At 49.2% G+C, this 22,148-nt stretch overlaps 9 protein-coding genes across 9 annotated transcripts; 4 read left to right on the forward strand and 5 right to left on the reverse strand.

The window, feature by feature from the left end:
• The first annotated feature begins 582 nt into the window (after positions 1 to 582).
• C8Q69DRAFT_318615 (hypothetical protein) lies at positions 583 to 3,043 on the forward strand. The gene is made up of 2 exons (XM_028627335.1): positions 583 to 1,156; positions 1,326 to 3,043. The coding sequence occupies exons 1-2, from the start codon at positions 1,055 to 1,057 to the stop codon at positions 2,892 to 2,894; spliced, it is 1,671 nt and encodes a 556-aa protein (XP_028483813.1). The 5' UTR covers positions 583 to 1,054; the 3' UTR covers positions 2,895 to 3,043.
• A 1,119-nt stretch (positions 3,044 to 4,162) lies between these two features.
• On the forward strand, positions 4,163 to 5,369 carry C8Q69DRAFT_472970 (putative glutaredoxin Grx1). Its single transcript, XM_028631012.1, has 3 exons — positions 4,163 to 4,521; positions 4,687 to 4,785; positions 4,964 to 5,369. Exons 1-3 carry the CDS (start codon positions 4,467 to 4,469, stop codon positions 5,119 to 5,121), a joined length of 312 nt encoding a protein of 103 aa, XP_028483814.1. The 5' UTR covers positions 4,163 to 4,466; the 3' UTR covers positions 5,122 to 5,369.
• C8Q69DRAFT_472971 (chalcone-flavanone isomerase-domain-containing protein) lies at positions 5,370 to 6,948 on the reverse strand. The gene has a single exon (XM_028631013.1). The coding sequence runs from the start codon at positions 6,795 to 6,797 to the stop codon at positions 5,511 to 5,513; it is 1,287 nt and encodes a 428-aa protein (XP_028483815.1). The 5' UTR covers positions 6,798 to 6,948; the 3' UTR covers positions 5,370 to 5,510.
• Positions 6,949 to 9,073, reverse strand: C8Q69DRAFT_472972 (hypothetical protein). Its single transcript, XM_028631014.1, has one exon. It carries the CDS (start codon positions 8,831 to 8,833, stop codon positions 7,253 to 7,255), a length of 1,581 nt encoding a protein of 526 aa, XP_028483816.1. The 5' UTR covers positions 8,834 to 9,073; the 3' UTR covers positions 6,949 to 7,252.
• A 758-nt stretch (positions 9,074 to 9,831) lies between these two features.
• On the reverse strand, positions 9,832 to 11,987 carry C8Q69DRAFT_508518 (putative alpha-L-rhamnosidase B; the record flags this gene model as incomplete). Its single annotated transcript, XM_028632989.1, has 3 exons — positions 9,832 to 10,720; positions 10,771 to 11,042; positions 11,100 to 11,987. The coding sequence occupies 3 exons, from the start codon at positions 11,985 to 11,987 to the stop codon at positions 9,832 to 9,834; spliced, it is 2,049 nt and encodes a 682-aa protein (XP_028483817.1).
• Positions 11,988 to 12,555: 568 nt separating this feature from the next.
• Positions 12,556 to 14,440, forward strand: C8Q69DRAFT_318675 (putative galacturan 1,4-alpha-galacturonidase C). The gene is made up of 4 exons (XM_028627336.1): positions 12,556 to 13,036; positions 13,088 to 13,454; positions 13,508 to 13,707; positions 13,766 to 14,440. The coding sequence occupies exons 1-4, from the start codon at positions 12,770 to 12,772 to the stop codon at positions 14,204 to 14,206; spliced, it is 1,275 nt and encodes a 424-aa protein (XP_028483818.1). The 5' UTR covers positions 12,556 to 12,769; the 3' UTR covers positions 14,207 to 14,440.
• On the forward strand, positions 14,437 to 15,882 carry C8Q69DRAFT_472977 (putative L-serine dehydratase). Its single transcript, XM_028631015.1, has 3 exons — positions 14,437 to 14,616; positions 14,667 to 14,720; positions 14,775 to 15,882. The coding sequence occupies exons 1-3, from the start codon at positions 14,525 to 14,527 to the stop codon at positions 15,730 to 15,732; spliced, it is 1,104 nt and encodes a 367-aa protein (XP_028483819.1). The 5' UTR covers positions 14,437 to 14,524; the 3' UTR covers positions 15,733 to 15,882.
• A 235-nt stretch (positions 15,883 to 16,117) lies between these two features.
• Positions 16,118 to 16,971, reverse strand: C8Q69DRAFT_499863 (hypothetical protein; the record flags this gene model as incomplete). The annotated part of the gene is made up of 2 exons (XM_028632332.1): positions 16,863 to 16,971; positions 16,118 to 16,809 (listed from the first exon to the last, which is right to left on the reverse strand). Exon 2 carries the CDS (start codon positions 16,787 to 16,789, stop codon positions 16,118 to 16,120), a length of 672 nt encoding a protein of 223 aa, XP_028483820.1. The 5' UTR covers positions 16,790 to 16,809; positions 16,863 to 16,971.
• Positions 16,972 to 19,124: 2,153 nt separating this feature from the next.
• C8Q69DRAFT_318753 (DnaJ domain protein) lies at positions 19,125 to 21,707 on the reverse strand. The gene is made up of 2 exons (XM_028627337.1): positions 21,666 to 21,707; positions 19,125 to 21,421 (listed from the first exon to the last, which is right to left on the reverse strand). Exon 2 carries the CDS (start codon positions 21,220 to 21,222, stop codon positions 19,561 to 19,563), a length of 1,662 nt encoding a protein of 553 aa, XP_028483821.1. The 5' UTR covers positions 21,223 to 21,421; positions 21,666 to 21,707; the 3' UTR covers positions 19,125 to 19,560.
• Between the last annotated feature and the right edge of the window lie 441 nt (positions 21,708 to 22,148).

The following is a 22,148-nucleotide window of genomic DNA, read 5'->3' on the forward strand; positions in this document are numbered from 1 at the left end:
CCCCTGGGACTGGCAGGATGGATATTAGCATGTTTGCTAGACGGAACTACTGCCTCACCCCATCACGGACCCTTTCTCAGCCTTTCTTCCCTTGCCAGACTGTCTTCCCTTTGTCTCTGAACCTCCCTTTTTTGTTGTTTTTCCCTTTTGTATTCTCTCATCATCGGGGAATTCTTTTCCTGTAAGCTGCCGTGCAGTTCTGGACTGCGTGTTGGCATCCACTCCTTTTGAACTCCCCGCCAAACCCTTCGACGGTTGATCCCCTCCCGTCTGCATCCACATCTCCGGTCTCCTCTCCTATCAACCTACGCTTCTTTTCTCCTCAACATCTGTCTGCTACTGGACTCCAGAAAACGAGCTGATAAGATCGTGACGGTAAATAAGACCAAAAGAAGAACAAAAAAACATGTTGCCCTGAAGGAGAACGCTTTTACTAAAGGGTAACCAAACTAGATTTCCCCTATAAACCGCCATCATCCCTCCCCCTCTTCCCTGGTTGAGCACGGTTGAGATCCAATCTCCGTAATAAAATCTCCGGCCAGCACTGTCATCCCACGGTACCGAGATCCTGGACATCCGCATCCTATCCGTGGTTGCTTGCTGCACGAACCAAGCGACCGTTTCCCGAAAACGTTCTCCACCGGCGTGAATTGACAAATTACTCCTTTTGGATTCCTCTTTTCCTCCTTTTACTGCGTCGCTTCTGATCTTCTGGTTATCCTCGTGCTTCTGGCACACGGAAACTTGATCTTGCTCCAAACCCCAGGAAGAACGTGGGCGTCTGACTCGTCTTCCTTGTTTTTATCACGGCCTTCGCACGGACTGAGTGTCCAAGTGATCGTCTTGACGGGAGTGAGAAGGAGCTATAACTGAGATTTTCTGGACACTGGGTTATGGGATTATTGGCATGATCGGTTAGGAACGAAACCTATTTACTGGCTTTGACGGTCTCCGGGAACCCCGGACGATCCTCAGCTGGAATACGGCTAGTTGAGGCGACTTTTAGCAGGATTGCAGTTGGTGTGTATCTGTTGCTACTGCTGCGGCCGATAGGATGGCAGGAGCAGCTACTGCAACGTACACCACAGAGGCTTTCATGTCTCCTGGCATGAATGGCAGCCAGCATTGGGACTATGCGGTGCCAATTGGCCCCGAGGTAGGTTTTGTCCTTTTTTTTTTATTCTTTTTTTATGGTTCCGCGTTGCCTCCCCGATAATCCATCATACGACCCTTCGTACGCTCTTCTGGATTGCCTGATGTCCATGTTCGGCTGGTCGACGATGATGCCCTGCCTGGCTGGCCTTGCTAACAAGTGAGTGTCGTAGAACCACAACAAGGCGCGGAACTCGAATGATTCGAACCACGTATACGGGAAATCGAACCGGGCAGTCTCTCGCAGTTCTTCGCGACGTTCGAAGCGTGCTCGCGCGAGAGGAGATACCGGTGAGAGCCGACCCGTCTACGATGGGGATGGCCCACTGGACTCCTACAGACGCGACTCGTCTGCAAGTAAAAACGCGGTGAATGGGTTAGATTCTGCAGGGCACCAGAATGGCTCGAAGAAAGGTCACTACGCGGATGGTATGAATGGACCGTATACAGAAGAGGAAATGAATGATGAATATTGGATCCATCGTGACAAGCTGGCAAAGATCGAGAGCGAGGAACTGCAGCAGGCCGCGATCAGGTTCCAGCGTCAGGCGCGAGCTGGTAGCAAGTCCAGCAGTAGACGAGGCCGGAGCCATGATCGCAACAGCAATGGCGTGAACGGTTCTCTCGTGACGACGCCGCAAGCGATAGAGCATACCGAGCCGTGGCCCAACATTCGTGATGAGAAACCGTCGGACTTCGACTTCTGGGGCAATGTCGGGAATGAACCGACAGAGGAGGAGAGGCAGAATTGGGATCTTCGTCGTCCGGAGGAGATCGCTGCGGACCAAGAAGCAGAGTCCTATGAGGACGGAGCATCCAAGATGTATCGAAACCCCGGGTTGAGGAAGAGTTCGTCACGGATACCAGTCCTGGCTACCAGCCCAGCGCCGATCTCGCAGGAGCATATAGAACGTGAGTTTCCTTTACTACGCCGACGTACCCAGGGCAGTGCGGATGCAGATAGTATATCCTATCCGAAGCCCGCTCGATCAAGCGAGTCGCCTGAAATTGACACACCTGAAGCTATCCCAACCGTCGAAACCACTACTCCTCCCCTCAGCACCAGCCGGCCCGTCAGTCGCGGCGTGTCGACGCAGAACTCTCCAGTGAAGAAGACGCCGGGCAAGACATCGCCCTCCGGCTCTGGAACACGGAAGACGTCCGGTCAGCCGGCCACGAAGAAGACGCCACAGAAGTCGAGGGCAACATCCGGCAGCAGTACGCGGCCGACGACCAGAGGGGGAGAAGTCAGACCGACGACTGCCGTCAACCGCCCCGAAGGCGATCCTCCATGGCTTGCGACGATGTACAAGCCAGACCCTCGTCTTCCTCCGGAACAGCAGATGCTCCCGACTCATGCGAAGAGGATGCAGCAAGAGCAATGGGAGAAAGAAGGCAAGACGCCGTCTACATATGATCGTGAATTCGGTCCCTTGGCGGTTCGATCCGACGATAACAAACCGCCGCGAGTCAGCCCGGAACCGGCCAAGTCCAACTCGGAACAGGAGAAGTCTCCAGGATCAGAAGCGGAGTCGCCAGCATGGCCGCTCAAGTCTAAGAGCCCCGAGCCGAACCCTCTGACCAGACCGCCTACTGGCGGAACTGGATACAGTGCGATGCCGAAGGTGCAGACCACGCCGCCGATCGGTATCGCGCCCTCCCCGAGGGCGAACCCCCCCTGGCCCGAGCCCGAGCCCGAGAAGCCGACCAAGAAGGGCTGCGGCTGCTGCATCGTTATGTGAACTACATTATCGCGGCATGGGTTCTTCATTATACCCCCGACTTTCGCTCTTTTATCTATCGTCATCTCCATTTTCATAAGCGGAGCTCTGCGTCTCCATTCTTGCTGGTCTGGGTCTTTCAACTTGTGCATTCAGCGTGTTTGGGATGACATTGTTTTACTGACATTTCCTTGATTGTTGCATATCGTATTGGGTGATTTGTGTGTTTTAGATTTTGCGTGAGATCTTCTGAGCGTCTTTTCCCGTCATTCCTTCAGAGATTCCCTTGCCGTCTGAGCTTCTGTTCCTGCTGTCAACATGCTCTTTGGTGCTTACAATCCTTTTTTCTACCTTCTGTCTACGGGCGCAGATATCACAGAGGAAGAGGACGGCAAACATGGTTATCTACAACGCCCCTCTGACGGAACACCGCATTACCTTCCGCCTCGGCTCCTGACGACCTTTACGAATCATACCTTTTTATTTCCCCCTTCTATCTCATCATGCCGATACCTGGTTTATTTTCCTGTCCATCTCTGCCATTGTCTGTCTGTGTGTGTCCATCGAGTGCCTTGCTTCTTTCGCTTCGTGAGCGCGGCATGTCCAGCAGCCTCGACTCGAGCTACAAAACTTTTTACATAGCGCATTATTATTACTGGTCCAGATCACTCTCCCGTGCAGTGTCTCCGGCGTCTGCTTGGCAAGATGCCCGGATGACAACCCAGTATGGCTGGTCCGTAGGGAGGTGACGGTACATAATCGAGAGAAATATTACCTGAGGGTCTTGTGTTTATCCTACCGGAACTGATTGTGGTCATGGCGACGCGGAGTGCATACCCAATCAGAGACATTAATAATAAACATGATTTCTTCTAGGCGCGCGAATAACAACATCCAGGGAAGTTGAACTCATCCGGATGGAGGGTGTAATTGCGCCAGACTACGGTTAAGCAAAGACATTACCAGCTGTAACTGTTCCCAGCGATCATTTTGAGGGAAATAAATCTCAACTCGGACAGTATGGAGGGCAAGATGAGTATGCCTCTAGATCGAACTTGGGGGAGAATGAAGCAGCAAAGATGGCGACATGGTTCCTCATACAATGAAAACAGGCTTAGATAATCTCAGCCTGACATCACAGGTCCAGACCGAATCCCGGCTTGTTCCGTTAGTTATTTACGTAGTAATTACCTGTACTTACATAGTAGTTTACAGAAACTTGGCAAAAATATCAAATGTTTCCACCAGCATAATACGTACCATACCCGTATATACAAAACATAACACGGCCTACATCGGAGAAGCACGCCATAACTACCAGCCAGCTATTATACTACTCTAACTACTGATCCCCTCAACCGTCACCACCACCACCAACCAACACCACCACCACTAACTATTATTACCGCTACACCCCTCCCTTCCTCCCCCCTCACCGGAGATAAATCGCAACTATAAAACCAGCCAACAGCACACCCACCTTTTTCCTTCCGGCCTCGAAAGCCATTCCCCCCAAACGAAAACTCGCCCACCATTTCGTTCATATTCGCTCGTCTTTTCGGCTCCTTTGCCGCTCCCCAGACTACAGCCGCCATGTCCGCCGCAGCGAAGACGAAGGCTCAGAACCTGATTAATGAGAATGGCGTTGGTATGTACTGTATACTCAATGATTTCTTATATGATGGGGATGGGGTTGGGGGTTGCGCTGCTGCAATTCTTGATTTGATTGGGATCATGCAGAACGCGACAAAGAAGATAACGAAGAGGGAACGAAGAAAAGCATAGCTAACAATAATTTCCGCGCGGTTTATAGTCGTCTTCTCGAAATCCTACTGCCCTTACTGCAAGGCTACCAAGTCGACTCTGAGCGAGCTCGGAGCCAAGTATACTGCTCTGGAGCTGGATCAGATTGGTTAGTTTGCCCTTCTTCTTCTTCCATATCCTCCTACCATACCATACCCTGCCATGGCAATATACGTTTCTTGCTCTTGCTCTTCACTATCATGAGAAGAAAGAAAAACGGAATGAAAAGCATGAAACGAAATGAAATAGACATCCCTTACTAACGCTATATTGGTACGAAAAAACAGACGATGGAGCCGCGATCCAGGACGCTCTTGAGGAAGTCACCGGCCAGCGTTCCGTGCCTAACATCTTCATCAACAAGCAGCACATTGGAGGAAACTCGGACCTGCAGTCTCGCAAGGCGGAGCTGCCGCAGCTGTTGAAGAGTGCGGGTGCTTTGTAAATTGTTAGATAGATGTGATGGTGAATTAATCAATTAGGGGATGATATGTCCTATTTTATTCTATCTTATTCTGTTCTGTTCTGTTCTATTCTATTCTAGCGTATGGCATCCTCTGATTGAGGATCGGGGTGGTGGTATTTGTAGAGGGATTGAGTTACTGGGTTGGAACGTAATTGATATTTGATTTATCGTTGCTTTGTTTTGGGGCATTTTTAGATGGATTTAGTACTAAGCACGGAAGGAGGAGAGTTAAGATTGACTTGCAATTACTAGTTGAGACTAGGTATATAGTACATGAAGCTCATTTAGCGATAAAAAGTTTCCTGACATGACGTGAAGCCTGGATTTCACGATCATCGTATTCGTCTCTTGTGTCTGTTATATCAGGTTTATACGACCTTCTGAACCATTGTCCCCACAGGCCGTTCAACGATAGCCGTGACGCCGTCGACGACGCTCTGGCGGGCACTCTCGCTGGAGACATTCTTTCCAGCCAGGTAGTTCTCCCAGACGAGACGGCTGACGCGCTCATCCGCTACACGACCCAACCATCTGATGGGCTGCGCTGGATCAGGCTGGAACAGCGCGTCAAGAGCTCCACGCTCGTCACGCAGAAGGAAGAGAATCTGGCCTTTGGGGACATTCTTCCGCTGTCCTCCACCGAAGAGGGCCTTGAAATCAGCCATGGAATTACCAAACGATTCGTCTGAGAATTCGCTAGGCTTGTCGCTGCCAGACTCCTTGGCCTTCGCGGCAGCTTTCTGTGCCCGTGCCGTGATACCTCGAACCCAGCCATCTCTCAGATGCATGAAATCGGTGTTCCGCGTAGGCACGATGCGGAACGCGGTCCGTACGCCACCCTCCTTGAGAATCGAGTCCCAGACCTCCTCTCCCTTGGTAGGATCGAGGAGAAGTTCCCTCAGAGCTTGCCGTTCCGCAGGAATCAGAGATGTAGCAGCAACTGCACCCTCGCTCGAAGATGCACCGGGACCCTGAACAGCCGCCCGCACCAGCTTGTGCTGTAGTGCTGAAATGTCCGACTTGGCGACGTACAGACCCACGACGTACACCTGGATGGAAAGGAAGGAGACGGTTCGAATGCCCAGCCCCAGCAGCTCGTATTCCTCCTCTGCTTCAGAAGCCACGGAGATCTCATGTCCCGGTTGCAGAGACGTCGGATCGAATGACTTGGGAAGGGTGATTGTAGTCGGGAAGGTCGGAACCGCGCTATTGCCCGTAGGGACCTCCTGGACACCATCGCGTCCATGAATCGGAATGACAGATGGATTGCTTGGGAATCCATTGGGTCCATCCAACTTCATGCTCCCACTAGAGGAGCTCTTCTCGTGAATATTCTTCTTCTTTTCATCCGCCTGCGTAACCTCTTCCAGCCCGAAAACATCTAGCTTGATCACTCCATACATCGCAACCGCGCAAGCTCCTATACCAGCTGCCGAGACCATGATCGAACGCTTGTACCTTGCCTGCTCATACTCCTTCGCGCGATTGGAAGCACGTAGCGGATTGTTCTTTGAAGCTGGTTTGGCTGCTTCCGCGGTCGATAGCAAGCGGCTGGAGTATCGTAGCGGGGTCGGACGAGCTCGTTGACTGCGGAGACATTGGCAGCACTGCCTCCAGGCAGTGGGCGCCTGGAGGGATGTCGCATATAGCTTCATGCTTGGGAGTGGGTGTCGATGAGAGAATCGATGCTGGAACAATTCGTTTGACGACGCCGGCCGGAGCTGGAGCGGGAACGGCGTATGTAAATCATCTCACGGAACATTCAGTATTGTTAGCGGATAGTCTAGAATCCGGGGAAGGCGAGCACGTGATAGTCTCGATTATCATTAAAACCGGCGAATTATCTGCGAGACATTTCGCAACAAGTCAGGCTGAAAACTTGACAATTAGGCCATAATATTATATGATTGCACGATTTTGAGTGATGTTCTAATTGTTTCGCTCTTTACCACCTCTCATTAACTCCATAAGCTGATACTGGTTGGAAACCTGTCAACACCGAGACAGGAAACTGAAAAGTCCATTTCCTAGAAACTCCGCACGCTCTGCTGACTCGTGATTATGTATGGCATTATGTACAGAAATAATATACCCCCTTATTATTCATTCCTTATGCCTGTTGCTCTTTCATTGGCATTCCATCCCGACAGCGAGAACACGCTATGAGACCACAGTTGTGACACCGCTGCATTGCTTGATCCTCACCGACCCAGCACTCATCTCCGCTATCCTGTTGCTCATGGAGGGATCCTGTCTCCATTAAGGGTTGGACGCCTCGGTAATACGTAGGGAATGGTTGTGGGAAGACCTTCTTCCAACAGCATTCGCAATCGTACTCCAGGTTCGGATCTGTATCATCGTCCGTGGCAGCCTCCCACGAGTGCTGGCAAGTCAGAGGATCAATGTATTCACCATTTGGCTCCTCGCCCAAATCATATCCATAGTCTTCCCAGTCGCTTCCAGCATCGAAGTTTTCGCCGATACCAGTGTCAGTATCAGATGCTCTTGAATCATCTTCCTCTCCGTCTCTATCTTGATCTATACATCCCTCCTGATTGCATCTTTCTATCGGACCAGTGCACTCCCAGCACCACTGAGCACCACATCGACATCGTATATGAGAGCATCCCCACATCCGTCGTACACCAGCGTGGCACTTCGGGCACCGCTTGTATCCCCATTTTCGAAGTGCACGCTCCAGCAACGGATCGGTGTCTTGAACTTCAGGACAAGGGAATCCATCGTGAGCGAGCTGCTTGCATGAGCAGCATATGCTGGTCTCACATTTGGGACACAATATGGATGGAGCTGCTTGTGAAGAGTGCGGGGAGTAAGATCCTGGCGGTGTTGGGGGAGGAGTGTCAATTTCCACCTTCACGCTGGTTCCAACCATTGCTGTAGAATTGGGGTATTTGTCGACCGCCTGATTCTCTTTGGAATTGTCGGTGTTCCGTACTGGGACGGAGAAAAGACGATAAGGAATGAACGCGGAGCATGTGGGAACTGGACAGTAGATACGATTCGGTGTGTTCCATTCCTCGTACTTTGCTTTGAAGAGACAGACTTCGACATCCGAGAGAACGGCACGGGCGAACGCCAACGGGATAGGCTTGCAACATCGGGGAGGCATATCTGATTCGCTTTTGCAGGCGTTCAGGAACATTTTTCGAATGCAGCTCTTGCAGCAGCCGGAGTCGCATCTCACACAAGGATAGAGCATATCCTCTTTATCCAAATTGATCATCTCGCTGCAGTAAGTGCATATCTTCTCTGGCGGATAATGCTTATTATGACCCGGCGCAGGCCCCGTAGATGCATTCTGAGTCATATCTGTTGTATTTGCGCTCATATCTTCAGTGGATAACTCCATTGTAGCTGTTGTGTCTCGGGTACTGGAAACGGGCGCTGGTAGTGTCGTCGCACTGTCTGCGTTGTTCACTTCGATATCATGGTGCATTTGTGCCTCTGGTGCTGTCTGAGCAGGTTGCGATTCTCTGGCTGGAATGGGTTCTGATTCTTGTTCTGTTGGAAGTGAATGATTGGGTTCAGGACCAGGAGTTGTCGCTGTGCAAGCGGAATGCGGTGTGGTTATGCTAATAGACAGCCTGGATGCTTGTTGAGCTGGTAAATCCCGCTGGAGCATTTGAGGTTGCGGTTCCTCCCCAGCAGGATGAGAGCTCGAACATCCCATCGTGAATGCGCAGAAGGTGTGACTGATAGGTACTTGTCGCTTTAGCCCGCCTACAGTAATGGCAGAATCAAACAATAGAAAGCTAATGAGTAGAGGTCCCTACATGGGTTACAACGAGTGAAGAGTGATTTCTAGATTGAAGAAGTAGATAGAAGATGCGAAGATTCAGATAATTAATATGTGCTTATATACGGACTGGCGGTGCTGTGCTACCGAGCGTAGATTCTGAAACTGCAGGCAACAAGAGCCTAAAGCCAGCAGAAGTGGTTGAGTCACGGGAAGAGGATGATACATCATACAGCCATACCATACAATTATGGAGATGATTTGCTGCAACAGAGTGGTGTGCCTTGGAGTCAGAGCAGTTAAGCAGTGTTGCAATAAGCGCTAATGAGCATAGATGTACGATTTTCAATATGTATCGCTATGCATGAGTGGAAGCAGATAGACACTATCTACACTTAGTCAAGGCAGAATCATGGAGATCTTCCTGTTATGTCGTGGTTTAGGACTCTGATGGACCCTTGGCGAACTGCTGCCTGCGTAAGTGCAGTACTTGCACCCAAGTGCGACGCTATCGACCATCAAAGCTAGTCATACAAGACAAGATCACTTTCGCTATTCAGTCAAAGGCTCAGCTAGACGGATGAACTGGTGACTCCATTCTTCGCGCAAGTCGATGTAATGCTCGACCATAATTGGCGCTCAATTCAATCACGGCAATGAGTACACTCAAGTCCCTCCAGTCCCTCCAGTCCCTCCAAGACAACGAAGCAGTACTGCTATGTTTGCATTTTCTCTATGCATACGATCGCCTGTTCTAACTATTGTTGCCCTTTTAGGTCCCCGAATGACATTATTTCCCAGACCTAAACAATGAGGCGGAATAGCGCTTACTTGAACGCCCCATAATACGAAGATTGCCGTTGTTGGCTCATAGATCTCGCATGCTACGGAATCGATAAGGACTATCATGTCATGGAAAAGAAATCCTAAGCTCAACTAACAACAATCTGATGCGATCCGCCAGTGTGGATGGTCATTGTGACTGTGGCGTCACTGGACGTAGAGTTGGAGACCTGTCTACCATCCATCTCCACCCTGGACTTACCATTTCCCTTTGCAAGGGGAACGATCACATCTCCTTTTGTCCCTTTCGGTACGTTGAAGTCCAAAACGTATCCCTCTGAGCCAGTCTTCCTCCAGGAAGCCTGGAATTTCCCTAGGGATGTGACGAAACCTCCTTCAACTGACTGCAAATCGCCGAATTGAGGGGCCAGTCTCCAAGTTGATCCCGACGGTGATACAACAGACAGTCCAAGGACATAATTCGTCAATGCAGAAGTTGGACCCGATGACCATCCATGAGAATGAGACGTATAAGAAGCATCATAATCGTATCCGCGATCAGAACGATAGCCAAAGGTACCATTCTGCAGATATCCTTCGATGACAGAACTCTCGGTCCCGTTCGGGTTGTTGATATACCAGCCCCAACTGCGTCGGATCAGCTCGAGAGCCCGTTCTGTCTCGCCAACGATGAAATGGCCCTGGATTTCGAACGAGGAGATGAACGGCGATATATTCTCCGGTAGTTCTGGAGCCACAGCACCGATAGGAGTCCAATTTTCAGTCAGCCGTTGAGAAATACTGTTTGCACGATCGCTACCAACGACTCCGAACAGGAGGGCAAGACTATTTGCGTCTTGTGGGTGCAGAGATGTCATAGTAGCATTGTCCTTAAACGCCCCGTACTGGCTATCGAAGCAATAGGTGTTTATGGCCTTTTTCAATCCTTCGGCTCTGGATCTCCAGGTAGACGCCAAACCTGTCGTATCATCTGCCCACTCAGCAAGCTCGCTGCCCGTGTTCAAGGTGTGATAAAGACTAAGGTAGAGTCAGTACGGTCCAAGTAGACGAAGGGAAATTGAACTTACATCATCTGTGCCTCAGAGTTATTATAACCCTGCTGCCACCGTGCCCAGTCGCTAGTACCAGTCACATTCAACAGGCCACTTTCATAATCTACCTTCGAATAAATGTAGTTCATGGCCTTGAGGTAGCCATTCCAGTTGCGTTGGAGAAAGCCAGTGTCGTTCGTGAAAAGAACATAATTATATGTTCCAATCATAGACCACATGTGGTAGGTATCTGATCCTTTCTGACTTAACGGTGGACCGGATTCATCGAATGCCCCGGTTGTTTTGTCCTGAAAGAGAATTAGCAAATAATAGAACCCCTTCTTCAAACCCCAATTGTTTCATACCTGTGTGTTATACATCACCTGAAGAGCATTCTTCACGCTGTCAAGATCTCCAATGCTTACAAATGTCGAAGGGACAGCGACGCCCATATCACCTGGCCACACCGCGCGATCTCTCTTGGCTCCATCGACAATTATAGTATCTCCAGGTCCAATGATGCCATCATTCGCCCACCCAGAGCTTGTAAATGGCACCTGACGCCCCGTGTTCACAGGAACCGCATTTGTTTGTAGAGTATAAGCGCCACTATACCAAATCCGATTAAGCAGCTCATCATTGGAGTGGAAATATCCCTGATAAGCACGAAGATTGGCCCAGGTAGGTTGAAACGCGATCTCCAAGCTCACGTCGTTGATGTCAACGGCGGTGGTGGATTCATTCGTCACAAGAAAGGCTGTCATGTACCTGAATCCTCCGCGCAAGTATTTATCTGGCATGACATATTGTCCCTTACCGGGGCTTGCTATCTGTTGGTATAATGCTCCGTCGGGGTGCTCGAAGTTTCCACTGGAAGAATCCGACCATTCGCCTACCCAGTTCTTCGCTTCGGTAAAAGCTAGACCCAAGGCGCCTTTGCCAGTAGTAGAAGTGTAGTCCACGGTGATGATACCGCCGACTTCGATGCCGAAATCGAAAATGATCTGAGAACCATTCCCGGATAGAGTGGCCTTTGAGGAGTGTTGATAATCTGAAGAGCCAGTTGCCTCGATTATCTTTTTGGGCTTTACTACTCTAGATGCGGGTGCATAGATATTCTTTTCCCAGATGCCTGGAAACGCAGTATCTGCTGGTCCAGTACAGGATGTGTTTCTCCAACAGCTTTCAGCGAGAGAAAGATTGATATGAAGTAATAGCCCTAAAAGGGAGATCAGGTACCGTATCATCATCATGCTGTTATCTCTATCAAATCAACAGTAACGGAAAGCTCCTCACAGAAAAGAAAACTTATGTCTGATCCGAATTATATATCGTAAAATTTATTTGACCTGCGAAATTGAGCCTGAAATGGATGCGGGGTCGGATGCTCTATGTTGGAAACACGCTCGGTCTAATAGCACCAGATCCCTCCATCGAGTTGTATTAAGTGTCTAATTAAAAGGCGCTTTGCAGGGTTATGCTTTAGCACCTTGAACAATTTCTTCTAGATTTATCCGGCCGCATTGTCCCCTAAACAGAGAGTTGAGGTGCCGGTCCTGCAGTCATCAAGACCATATGGCTTCGGACGCTCAGGGCTGTCCTCACCAAATGAACGTTGTGTTGTGATATCTAGGCCGAGGAGTGGCAATTTGATGATCATATCGTATCCTGTCTTTAGAGATTCTATTCGCAGATTCCTGTGAATTCGCCAACCCTGGCATCGAAGGGGGAAATTGCAATTGGTGGAATTTTAGGTCTTCCGACGAGGTTCTTCATAGGCTCATGTTGCTGTCAAAGAGTAACAGGGAAGATTGATTTAGAGAAATATTAACTCCAGAGGCTTAAGAGTCGTACCTCTCCTTCCCCGCAATTAGTCCTCCTCGTTGCGAAAGAGTCTCTTTGTGCGGTGATCTCGGCTTAATCCATGCCGAAGTGTTTATGATTCTCTTGTTGAACTGACGTCAAAAATTGCATAAGTAGATATCTTCCACTGTAAGTAGGTGTAGATAACATAGAAGGTGTTGTGAACAGGAAAATGAGGTTCCTTCAGATATCCGTCTTAACGCTGCTACCGCTGTGGCTAGCACCCACTGCTGCAGCTTTGAATATTCCGCATAACAACGTCTGCACAGTGAAAGCAAATGGACACCAGAAAGATGATGTGCCAAATATTATGGCTGCTTTTCGACGCTGCGGGAGAGGGGGAACAGTCATATTCCCCAAAGACCAGTCTTACTGGATCGCTTCACGATTAAACCCTATTTTGAACGACGTGATGATTCAATGGCATGGTCAATGGACTGTAAGTACTTTGGCTGAATTTGGAATTACCATGTTACTGACGAATCTCAAGTTCTCTGCTGATCTTGACTATTGGCGTAACAACTCCTATCCGATTGCTTTTCAGAATCACCACGCCGGCTTCATAATCACTGGCAAAAACATTACTATTGATGGTTATGGGACCGGTGGCATCAATGGCAACGGAAACGCATGGTATGAGGCAGAGAAGGGCAACACTCAACCTGGACGACCGATGCCGTTCGTCTTCTGGAATGTTTCTGATGTCGTCGTGGAGAATTTCTTCGTTAAGCAGCCTCCGCTGTGGAGTTTGAACATCATGAATGGCACTAATATGCGTTTTAACAATATCCAATGCAATGCTACAGCGCTGAATGCCCCGTATGGTGATAACTGGGTCCAGAACACAGACGGTTTCGGTTGGTGCTCTCTCTGACCTATTATCTAGTACACCATTCGCTAACAGCATCAGATACGATGGATGTCAACAATGTGATGCTGTCGAATTTCGTTTATCAGGGCGGAGATGACTGCGTGGCGATCAAGCCTAGGTCTCACAATGTCGATATTCGTAACGTCACCTGCGTTGGCGGGAATGGGATCGCAATCGGTAGTCTAGGACAGTACCTGGAAGATAATTCCGTTTCCAATATCCTGGTCGACAATGTGACCGTAAGTCTACCAGAGTCTGAGTATATTGTACCAAATATTGAGAACGTCCCAAAAACAGACCATCAGATACAACGACGACCTGACCAACAGTGCTTATATCAAGACTTGGGTCGGGGCATTAGTCCCCCAAAGTTCCTATGAGAGTGCTGGCCTTCCTAGAGGAGGAGGCTGGGGCAGCATCACAAACGCCCTATTTTCCAATTTCAATGTCCAGGGAGCTAGCAGTGGCCCATCGATCAATCAAGACAGCGGAGACAATGGCTCGTATTCCGGATCGAGTCTCATGAGCATCTCCAATGTCGCCTTCGTGAATTTCACTGGTTACACGAATGGTGGATCTGACGTGACCTCTTCCATATCGTGTTCAAAAGTCCATCCATGCTATAATATCGCGTTTGAGAATGTGGACATTCTTCCCGGAAAGAACGGGACAAGCCCAGGAAAAGGTTCTTGCAAGTACACTGCTGATGGAGGGGTTCATGGCCTTGATGGGTGCTAGGACCAAGTCGTGGATTTCTGCTGTCTTCTTCCGTGTTATTTCCTGCTTAAAGTATACAAACTCATTGTCAATACACAAATTAAAAATTGAACACTCAAATTGTAGATATGTTTCAGATGCATTACTTACTTATTGGAAGAGCGTTCGTTCCACGGAAAAGCAGCGATGGTCCGTGCGCGTTAAGGCGTGGTGACATAGGGCGCGGTCCGTCGAATACTTCTCTTGAATCTTACCATTGCGTTATCCAGGACCTTTGTGTAATATTCACTCAAGATTGAGACAAAGTCCTGTTCATAGGCTCATCAAGCTCCTGTCACAATGGGACATATCGATTCTCAAGTGGGTGGGAAAATGCCATGGGTGGAAACCCCTCTAGTAGAGTCTGCAGTGCTCTCTAAAGAAGCCGGATGGTAGGACGAGCCCTGACCTTATCCTTGCTGTTTGCTCATCGTTCCAATAGTAGAGTATTCCTGAAACTCGAGCTACTTCAACCTTCTGGATCATTCAAATCACGGTACGTTATGAATTTGCCCAGCAAGATACGCATATGAACTAACTTATCTCGCAGAGGAATCGGAAACTTGATGCTGTCCTATATTTCTGATCCCTCAAATCACGGTAAAGAGCTTCACTTCTTTAGTTCATCAGGCGGAAATGCAGGCCTCGCAGCTGTGGTGGCAGCCCGAGACCTCGGTTGCCCATGCACAGTCGTAGTACCATTGAGCACGAAACCATTGATGATCCAGAAACTGCGTACGGCGGGCGCAACAGATGTTATACAACACGGTGCGAGCTGGTTCGAAGCCGATAGTTATCTACGGAAAACTTTCATCGACGTTGATGAAAGCTCTCAGGGATCTGTCAAGAATGTTTATATACCTCCATTTGACCACCCTGAAATATGGAAGGGGGCAGGGACCATGATCCCGGAGCTCGCAGCCCAGCTGCCTCCAAGGCCATCCAGTGAATCTGAGCCGGTGCCCTCTTTTCCTGCAGATGTCATCATTTGCAGTGTCGGAGGTGGCGGCCTTTTCAACGGTGTGATTGATGGTCTGGATAAATATTTGATGTCCAGTCTGTCCAAATCCGACAAAGGACAGCGGAGGGTGCAGGTCATCGCTGCTGAAACGAGAGGGGCAGATTCCCTCGCTCACTCATTACGGAACGGATCACTTCAATCGTTGCCAGCGATAACTTCTCTAGCAACGTCACTAGGAGCTCTAACGGTGGCTCCGCAGACATTGAAGAACGCAATGACGCCGCCTCGAGGAGTCGAGGTAAAGAGTGTAGTGACGTCTGACGCTGAGGCTGCCAGAGGTGTGATCAGACTGGCTGACGAGATGCGGTTATTGGTCGAGCTAGCTTGTGGTGTATCTGTTGAAGTCGCTGCTGGAGGGCGATTGAAACAGGCAGTCGAGGACCTTAGTCCAGAGAGTCGGGTTGTCATTGTGGTTTGTGGAGGTAGCAACATCACGGCCGAGATGGTGGCAGAGTATCGACAGAATCTGGCTAATGGCTGGGATTGAGGTTTCTTCCATCTAGAGTTTATTTTCTGCGAATAGACAATTTCGTATCACCCAAAAGTATCGACCTATGGAAAACTCCGCCTAGTTGAATGAGCTAGTAGCCCTACGCATATGCTTATCGAGTCAATGAACAGTAGAATTCAATAAATGGGTTCAAATTGAATGTAAACTCCAAACCCAACCAATAATTAGATACAAATTATCCCCGATTATTCCCAACCACAACAACACCCCCGTACATGCCAATGTATATTAAGTAATAATAATAATAATAATAACAACAATAATAATAATCCAAATCCTTTCAAATATGCATAATTTCCCAATCCAATTTAAACAATTTGACCCCCAAACCCCCTCTGTGTAAACATTCAGCTACCTTTAATTAGGTAGAGCGCTCTGACTCCGATTCCGGCTTGAGAATAAGTTTGATTCTGGGAGAAATTGCAATCTTTTCATCTTTCCCCTTCTTCGTCACTTTGCTCTTGTCACTCTTCGGCTTTGTGACAGACTTAGGTTTCGCCTGCTTCTTATTGGCGTTCGACGCTTTGGAGTTCGTTGCTGCTTTGCCCTTGCTTGCTGCACTAGAGGCTTTCTCCGTCTTCGACTTGCTCTCCGCCTTGGTGGATTTGTTCGAAGCTTTCGATTTCTGCGAGGCATTTCCCTTCGATTTGGGTTTAGCAGTGGCCTTTTTCTGAGCCTGCGTCTTTTTCGGGGTCGACTTCTCCCCATCGACCTTCTCAGCTGGAGAAGGACTTTCGACATGAGACCCAACAGAGTAACTCAAACTAGGTATGTCATCATCCATGGCCGTGACTTCTGAATGAGACTCGACGACTTCGCTCATGGTATCATCTGTGTTTGTATCCGGGTTTGTCTCGCGGATCGCGAGATCCTGCGCCCACGCATCGTTCCAGTAATTATGAAGCTGGACAGCGGCATTGAAGTCTTCTTTGGTGAAGTCGATACTGGTTGGAATAGGGCTGCCAGTGTCGTTGGGGTCTTGGATGAGGAAGTTGACGTCCATTCTCATGTCCATTTTGGTTGTAGATGACATTTATTGGATGTAGATAGTGACTGGAGGAACTTGTTAGTTTAGAGAGTTAGATGATGGTGGAGATATTGTTTACCTGTAGATAGGTTTTATGAAGTATGAAATCGTATGAAGGATAAATGCAAGTGGAGTTTCTCCTGCCTTGATGATAAATATGGGATATCTATAGATATGCAGTAGAAGAATAAGATGCAGTATAGATTGTCTTGGATGAGATGGATGCAAATTGCGATTAAGAATGCTTCTCGATAGATATGATGCAGATGATGATGTTCGATATATGGTAGCAAGATAGATGAAGAAGCAGAGAAAAAAAATCAAACCATGCTCTCGAAAGAAGGTATTAAAAGCAAAGCAGTGCAATGCTGCCTGTACCCTCCTTCGCACCCCCATCACCCTCGACGCCCTCCGATCTCCAAATAGGCAAAGATATATTTCCCAATCTCTCCTTTTGACGCCGCATAGAATAGAATCCCAAGGTTCACAAACATCATCGCCTATCATAAAGCTTATAACCGTTCTGAATATCCCAAAGCTCTCCCGCAATACCAATACCAGAATCGGACTCAAGATATACTTCCCGAAGGATAGGTCAGTGCCTGGTCTGCATCATTGCTGTTACGCAAATAGAATATATTTAAAATAAAGTTCTAAGTGTCCCAGGGACAGATCATTTTCTATATGTTCGAATTCCTGCCTGACCCCATGGGGGAGAGCGATTGATGGTGTCGGGGAGTCAGGAACCGTGGAACGGTTCTTGTAGTATCGGGGAAGGACGGGATGAAGGGAACTATCGGAAATTGTAGTGTGGAAATACTCCGAGACTAGATCGTCTTGCCTGAGGAATGCATTTGCTTGTGACTAGGTGTTTAAATGTATGCCATGGGTAGGTGCTGCTGCGTCTTTTCGAAGACGGTCTTTTTGACGATGTTCGTTTATGAGGGGATGGGAAGGAACGAGGGTACACGCTCTAATTACCTGTGGCTTGCAGTACATTTATTTATCTAGGACAGAAGTTACAGTAGAGTTTTTTTTTTTTTTTTTTTTTTTTTTTTTTTGTGTACGGATTGCTTTTATAGGAATTTGAACAACGGACTATTCCATCTAGCGATCATCACAATGATTCTCTTGTCTTAGATACATTGCTTTTCGGGCCTAGTGATTCAATAATCCAGGTATCCGAGGAAAAACAAGGATAGAAACAAGACCTACGTGACTTTGGACCGGTGCACCAAGACCCCCTTCAAGGCTACTATGCTAGTTATCTATCGGAAGTCGACTAGACGACTCGACCAAAAAGGAGAACTCCTCAGAGGTCTGGTCCTAGCTGGATCTAACATTATCTATCAAAAATTTCCCGTACAATGTCTAGACAGCATTGATCATAATGCTGAGTAAGGAGATTCCCAGCGCCGTTCGGAAGAATTATTTCCTCCAGGCTACAGGCAAAAGACGTTGATACGGAGAATCTGATCCGATCCTCATGTCCCCGGCCACGTACGCACGGTACTTTCGGTAACCGCCCTGATGATCCTAGACGCCGTGTGGCAAGACCCAGACGTAAGCGATGTGTCGAGCAAAATCTCCGTACTTCGGCTGTGTGGACGGATACAACGAGTATCGCATCTGAAACCTGCTTCGGTGCCCAGAAGATCAGTTTTGAGTCCCAAGCCACGTGTCGAGGAGGCGGGGATGGGGCGGAGCAAGCCTGGTGGAGTTTGGGATGTCGATCGGTCCGATCCGCGGGGTCCGCTCGTATGCGGAGGTTCTCAAATAATAATAGCACCGCTCTCGTATACTAATCCTGGAGGATTTTTGGTGGATATGGGTCTTTGAGCATTATGCGCAACACCAACGCGCAACCTCGTATGATTTCATCCGACAGAAGAGGCGCTCTGGTTGTGTGACATCTGTTCTTGCTCGGAATCCGACGATCAGACGATAGACCTGCAATTACGTCACAGGATCAATGCCCGATGTATTCTAGTCAAGCATAGCAGCATCGGGGTAATACTATTGCTCTGAATCAAATGCATTCTTGTACCGACCGTTGGTTTATTCCACTATTCTCCAGCGGACAAGCGACTCTGGAGGCGACTAGTTCACTTGTCACATGTAGGATATGCCCCATCCATGCAGCTTGCCGAACGCCTTATCCTATCGTGTAGTCGAAGAAAACTGGTCAACTGGAGTACCAATGGAAACAGCTAAGCAAGTTCGTAATACGGTAACCAAACCTCAGTCAACGTTTCGAATCAAGAGTTAAACGTAGGCTGAGTGAAACCTGAGGCATCATATATTGGATCCCTAACCCTTCCACGGTCATCTATGGCCATGAAGTTCTGTGGGAAATGATATCAGATACACGCGATGGATAAACTGCAATCAACCCTACTCCAACGCCATCCGACTTCAGTGCAAACTGTATGGGTTATGTGGATCTGGTGTATGAATATATGACTCGTAACCAACTGTGGGCCGAGCAAAAACCGCTGACGAACAAGATGCAACGGAAAGGAGTAGAAGGGGGAGAATCACTATCGTCCCTCATAATCCATCTCTAGTGAAGGGTGAATGAGCTGCATGGCAGCCATCAAGCCATCAAATCATCAAGTATAAATAAGAATCGGGTCAACATAACAGGATGACCGACAAGAGAAAAGAAAGGGAAGAAAAGAGAAAGAAACAGAAGATCATAGCATGTCATACAATATCATGGCATTTTCATTTGAACGCAAGTGGCAGAATCACCTGGGAGGTTGATTCGAAAGAGTTCAATAGGTAGACTGTCGTCTGCCCAGGGGAGGATCATCATATCGAGAGCGATAGTAGTCGGGAGTATAGCTGACGTTGCTGGGCTTGATCTCGGGAGCTACCTTGATGTCTTTCTCCTTAAAACGGATACCGTGAGAGTAAGACGGTCGGGAGCTGGGCGTCTGCACTGACTGGAAGCGGCATGGAACTTCCGGAGAATAAGTATATGTTCGAGTAGGCTGCGACCCCGTCCTGGAAGACATAGACGGGCGTACAACAGAGGGGCCTTCTGGCCGCACAGGTGAAACACTCCTCTGATGCCGATATGAAGTCTCAGCAGGCTCCACCACTATAGTATCTTGTTTGTCTCCAGGGATTTTGTATCTGACGGGCGGTTTCGGAGAGTTGCCATTTTGTCGCATCTCAGGAGTGCCAGGACTTGAGTAGCCTTCGTCCGTGCTACCCTTCACTTTCGAGGTTCTAACAGATCCAGAATTTGGGGGAGGAACCATCCTCGAGAGGGGGTTGTCAGACCGGGAGCTCGACTCCTTCTGACTCGCGTAAGCCGCGGGGGATGACCGCGCTGACTGGAGAGGCGGTTTTGCCGAAGAAGGAATCTTGATTCCCGCGGGAGAAGAATAAGATGTTGGCATGCTGGGAGGTTCACGAGATGTCCGCGTAGTGTCTCTTCTCGAATGTGTGCGGGTTGAACGTCGCGGCTCAGGTTCCCCATCTGTGTATCCGTGCTCGTATTTCTGCGGTTCGGAATACTTTGGTGGGGAGTTGGAAGGACGCGCTCGCCGATCAACCTCGATAGGGGGATTACCTCTTGAGCGCATGATGTAGTCTTGAGCTGAAGTTTGCAAACGCTCGTGTTTTGTTTTCCAGGAATCGGGATATTCATCCTCACCGTCCTCGTAATATCTAGGATCGCGTCGTGGTGGGGACGATTCCGGTTTTGTCTTTCTCGAAGAATATGTTTCTCGGGTCCGTTTGCTCTCAGCAGGTCGTACCTTGACGACGAATGGTCTCTCTGAACCGGAAGATTCGTCTGCACTTTCGAAATAGGGCGCGTATTTATCAGAGGCTTCTCTCCTTCGAGTCTTGCTCCGATACTTCGCCCGTTCGGCATGAGTCGCTTTCAGACTTTCGCGCGTGTATTCCCTAGTGCGGTGGAAATCTGAAGGCTCGGCCTTGGACCGTGTTTTCTCGTCCGTGGCCTTGGAGCGCTGTTTCCTGCGAGTATCATATCTCCTGGAGGCCGGCTGTGTTTCCTCTGTGACTGGAACTTCCTCCTCGTAGAAACGCGCATCAGCAGGAACTCTCTCTTCATAGACCCGTCCATCACGATATTCTCGTGCACCGCTAGAAGCGGCTGTGCGAGGAAAGCTGTATGGAGAGGAGCCACCGCCAGCGCGCTCCATGGCTTCCTTTCGAAGTTCCGCCAAGCGCACCTTCTGGTCGTACCTCGTCCGCTTGGTCTCATCCGAGAGCAGCTCGTACGCTTGTTGCACTCGTTGGAACTCATCTTGAGCCGCATTCCGCAGGGATTCATCCTTCACTTTATCAGGGTGGCATTTAAGTACGAGTTTTCGATGGGCGGATTTGATCTCAGGTAGGGTGGCATCTTTCTTGACTCCCAGGACGACATATGGATCGATAGTAGGTGGCGATAAAGACATGTTGGTATGTTTCCAAACCGAGGGACTTCCACGGATGGATACAGTCCCTTGTTCAGAAATTGAGCGATTGGGGCAGGAAATAAAAGAGCGTTTAGGCGAGAGATATTGTAGGCAGGTATATGCAGGGTCAGTACGTCAACCTGTCTCTCGGATGGCGTTGATCAATTCATGGTCGGGGCTCCGCAGCAGGGACGCGAGTCTGTCATTAAGAATGTAAGAATGTAAGTCACGCACGTTGCAGACAATTCGACCGTGACAGATGAAAGTCGGACAGAGTGGGAATGAGTCGGGAGATCTATTGTTGCCGTCGTCGCAGCGACAGGAGATCGAAGGGAACGACCGCGGCCTTTCCCTGGAACGGCTTGGTTGAGATCCGCGGGATGGGTGGCACGGGGAGCCCGGAGACAGGGCAAGCGTAAATGGGCGTAAAAACGGGGCCTTACGGGTCAAGTACGAAGGCGAGAAGATCCAAGGGGACTGCGCCACGATGTCTGCCCTAGAGTAGAGCAGCAGAGCAGAGTAATAACTTAGCACTGTCGATGCTGTCGCGCTGCTGAGGTGGCACTCTGGCGCTTAGTCACGATGAGCAGACGCCAAGCTGGGCAGATCTGACGGTGGAAAAGGTCGCAGCTGGATAATCCAACCGAAGAAGAAGCGACGTTGCTTATGTCTGCTGATGATATCCTCACTGTCTTCGCAGTGATGTCGAAGTCGACAAGTGGTGATAATGATTGATGTCTCAAGCCCCGGAGAATCAACTGCCGCGACTGGACACCAGGCGACTCACGGGCTGACCAAGTACCTGGCCGTTCCCCCGTTTACCCCTCCGAGAACCCTTCTCGCCAGGAGAGAGAGAGAGCCAGCGGTGTGCGGGCCGATGAAGACGAAACAGAAGAATGGAGACGTCTGCTGCAGAAGTCGTCGAC

This window comes from Paecilomyces variotii (genome assembly GCF_004022145.1).
Source record: "Paecilomyces variotii strain CBS 101075 chromosome Unknown C8Q69scaffold_8, whole genome shotgun sequence".
NCBI classification, from domain to species: Eukaryota; Fungi; Ascomycota; class Eurotiomycetes; order Eurotiales; family Thermoascaceae; genus Paecilomyces; species Paecilomyces variotii.

Coding starts and splice junctions, on each gene's coding strand:
- C8Q69DRAFT_318615 (XM_028627335.1), top strand. CDS start 1,055: ATGGCAGGAGCAGCTACTGCAACGTACACCACAGAGGCTTTCATGTCT. Junction 1,157..1,325: donor CGGTGCCAATTGGCCCCGAG/GTAGGTTTTGTC, acceptor TGAGTGTCGTAG/AACCACAACAAGGCGCGGAA.
- C8Q69DRAFT_472970 (XM_028631012.1), top strand. CDS start 4,467: ATGTCCGCCGCAGCGAAGACGAAGGCTCAGAACCTGATTAATGAGAAT. Junction 4,522..4,686: donor GATTAATGAGAATGGCGTTG/GTATGTACTGTA, acceptor CGCGGTTTATAG/TCGTCTTCTCGAAATCCTAC. Junction 4,786..4,963: donor TCTGGAGCTGGATCAGATTG/GTTAGTTTGCCC, acceptor ACGAAAAAACAG/ACGATGGAGCCGCGATCCAG.
- C8Q69DRAFT_472971 (XM_028631013.1), bottom strand. CDS start 6,797: ATGAAGCTATATGCGACATCCCTCCAGGCGCCCACTGCCTGGAGGCAG.
- C8Q69DRAFT_472972 (XM_028631014.1), bottom strand. CDS start 8,833: ATGGGATGTTCGAGCTCTCATCCTGCTGGGGAGGAACCGCAACCTCAA.
- C8Q69DRAFT_318675 (XM_028627336.1), top strand. CDS start 12,770: ATGAGGTTCCTTCAGATATCCGTCTTAACGCTGCTACCGCTGTGGCTA. Junction 13,037..13,087: donor AATGGCATGGTCAATGGACT/GTAAGTACTTTG, acceptor ACGAATCTCAAG/TTCTCTGCTGATCTTGACTA. Junction 13,708..13,765: donor TCCTGGTCGACAATGTGACC/GTAAGTCTACCA, acceptor TCCCAAAAACAG/ACCATCAGATACAACGACGA.
- C8Q69DRAFT_472977 (XM_028631015.1), top strand. CDS start 14,525: ATGGGACATATCGATTCTCAAGTGGGTGGGAAAATGCCATGGGTGGAA. Junction 14,617..14,666: donor CTCTCTAAAGAAGCCGGATG/GTAGGACGAGCC, acceptor TCGTTCCAATAG/TAGAGTATTCCTGAAACTCG. Junction 14,721..14,774: donor TCTGGATCATTCAAATCACG/GTACGTTATGAA, acceptor CTTATCTCGCAG/AGGAATCGGAAACTTGATGC.
- C8Q69DRAFT_318753 (XM_028627337.1), bottom strand. CDS start 21,222: ATGTCTTTATCGCCACCTACTATCGATCCATATGTCGTCCTGGGAGTC.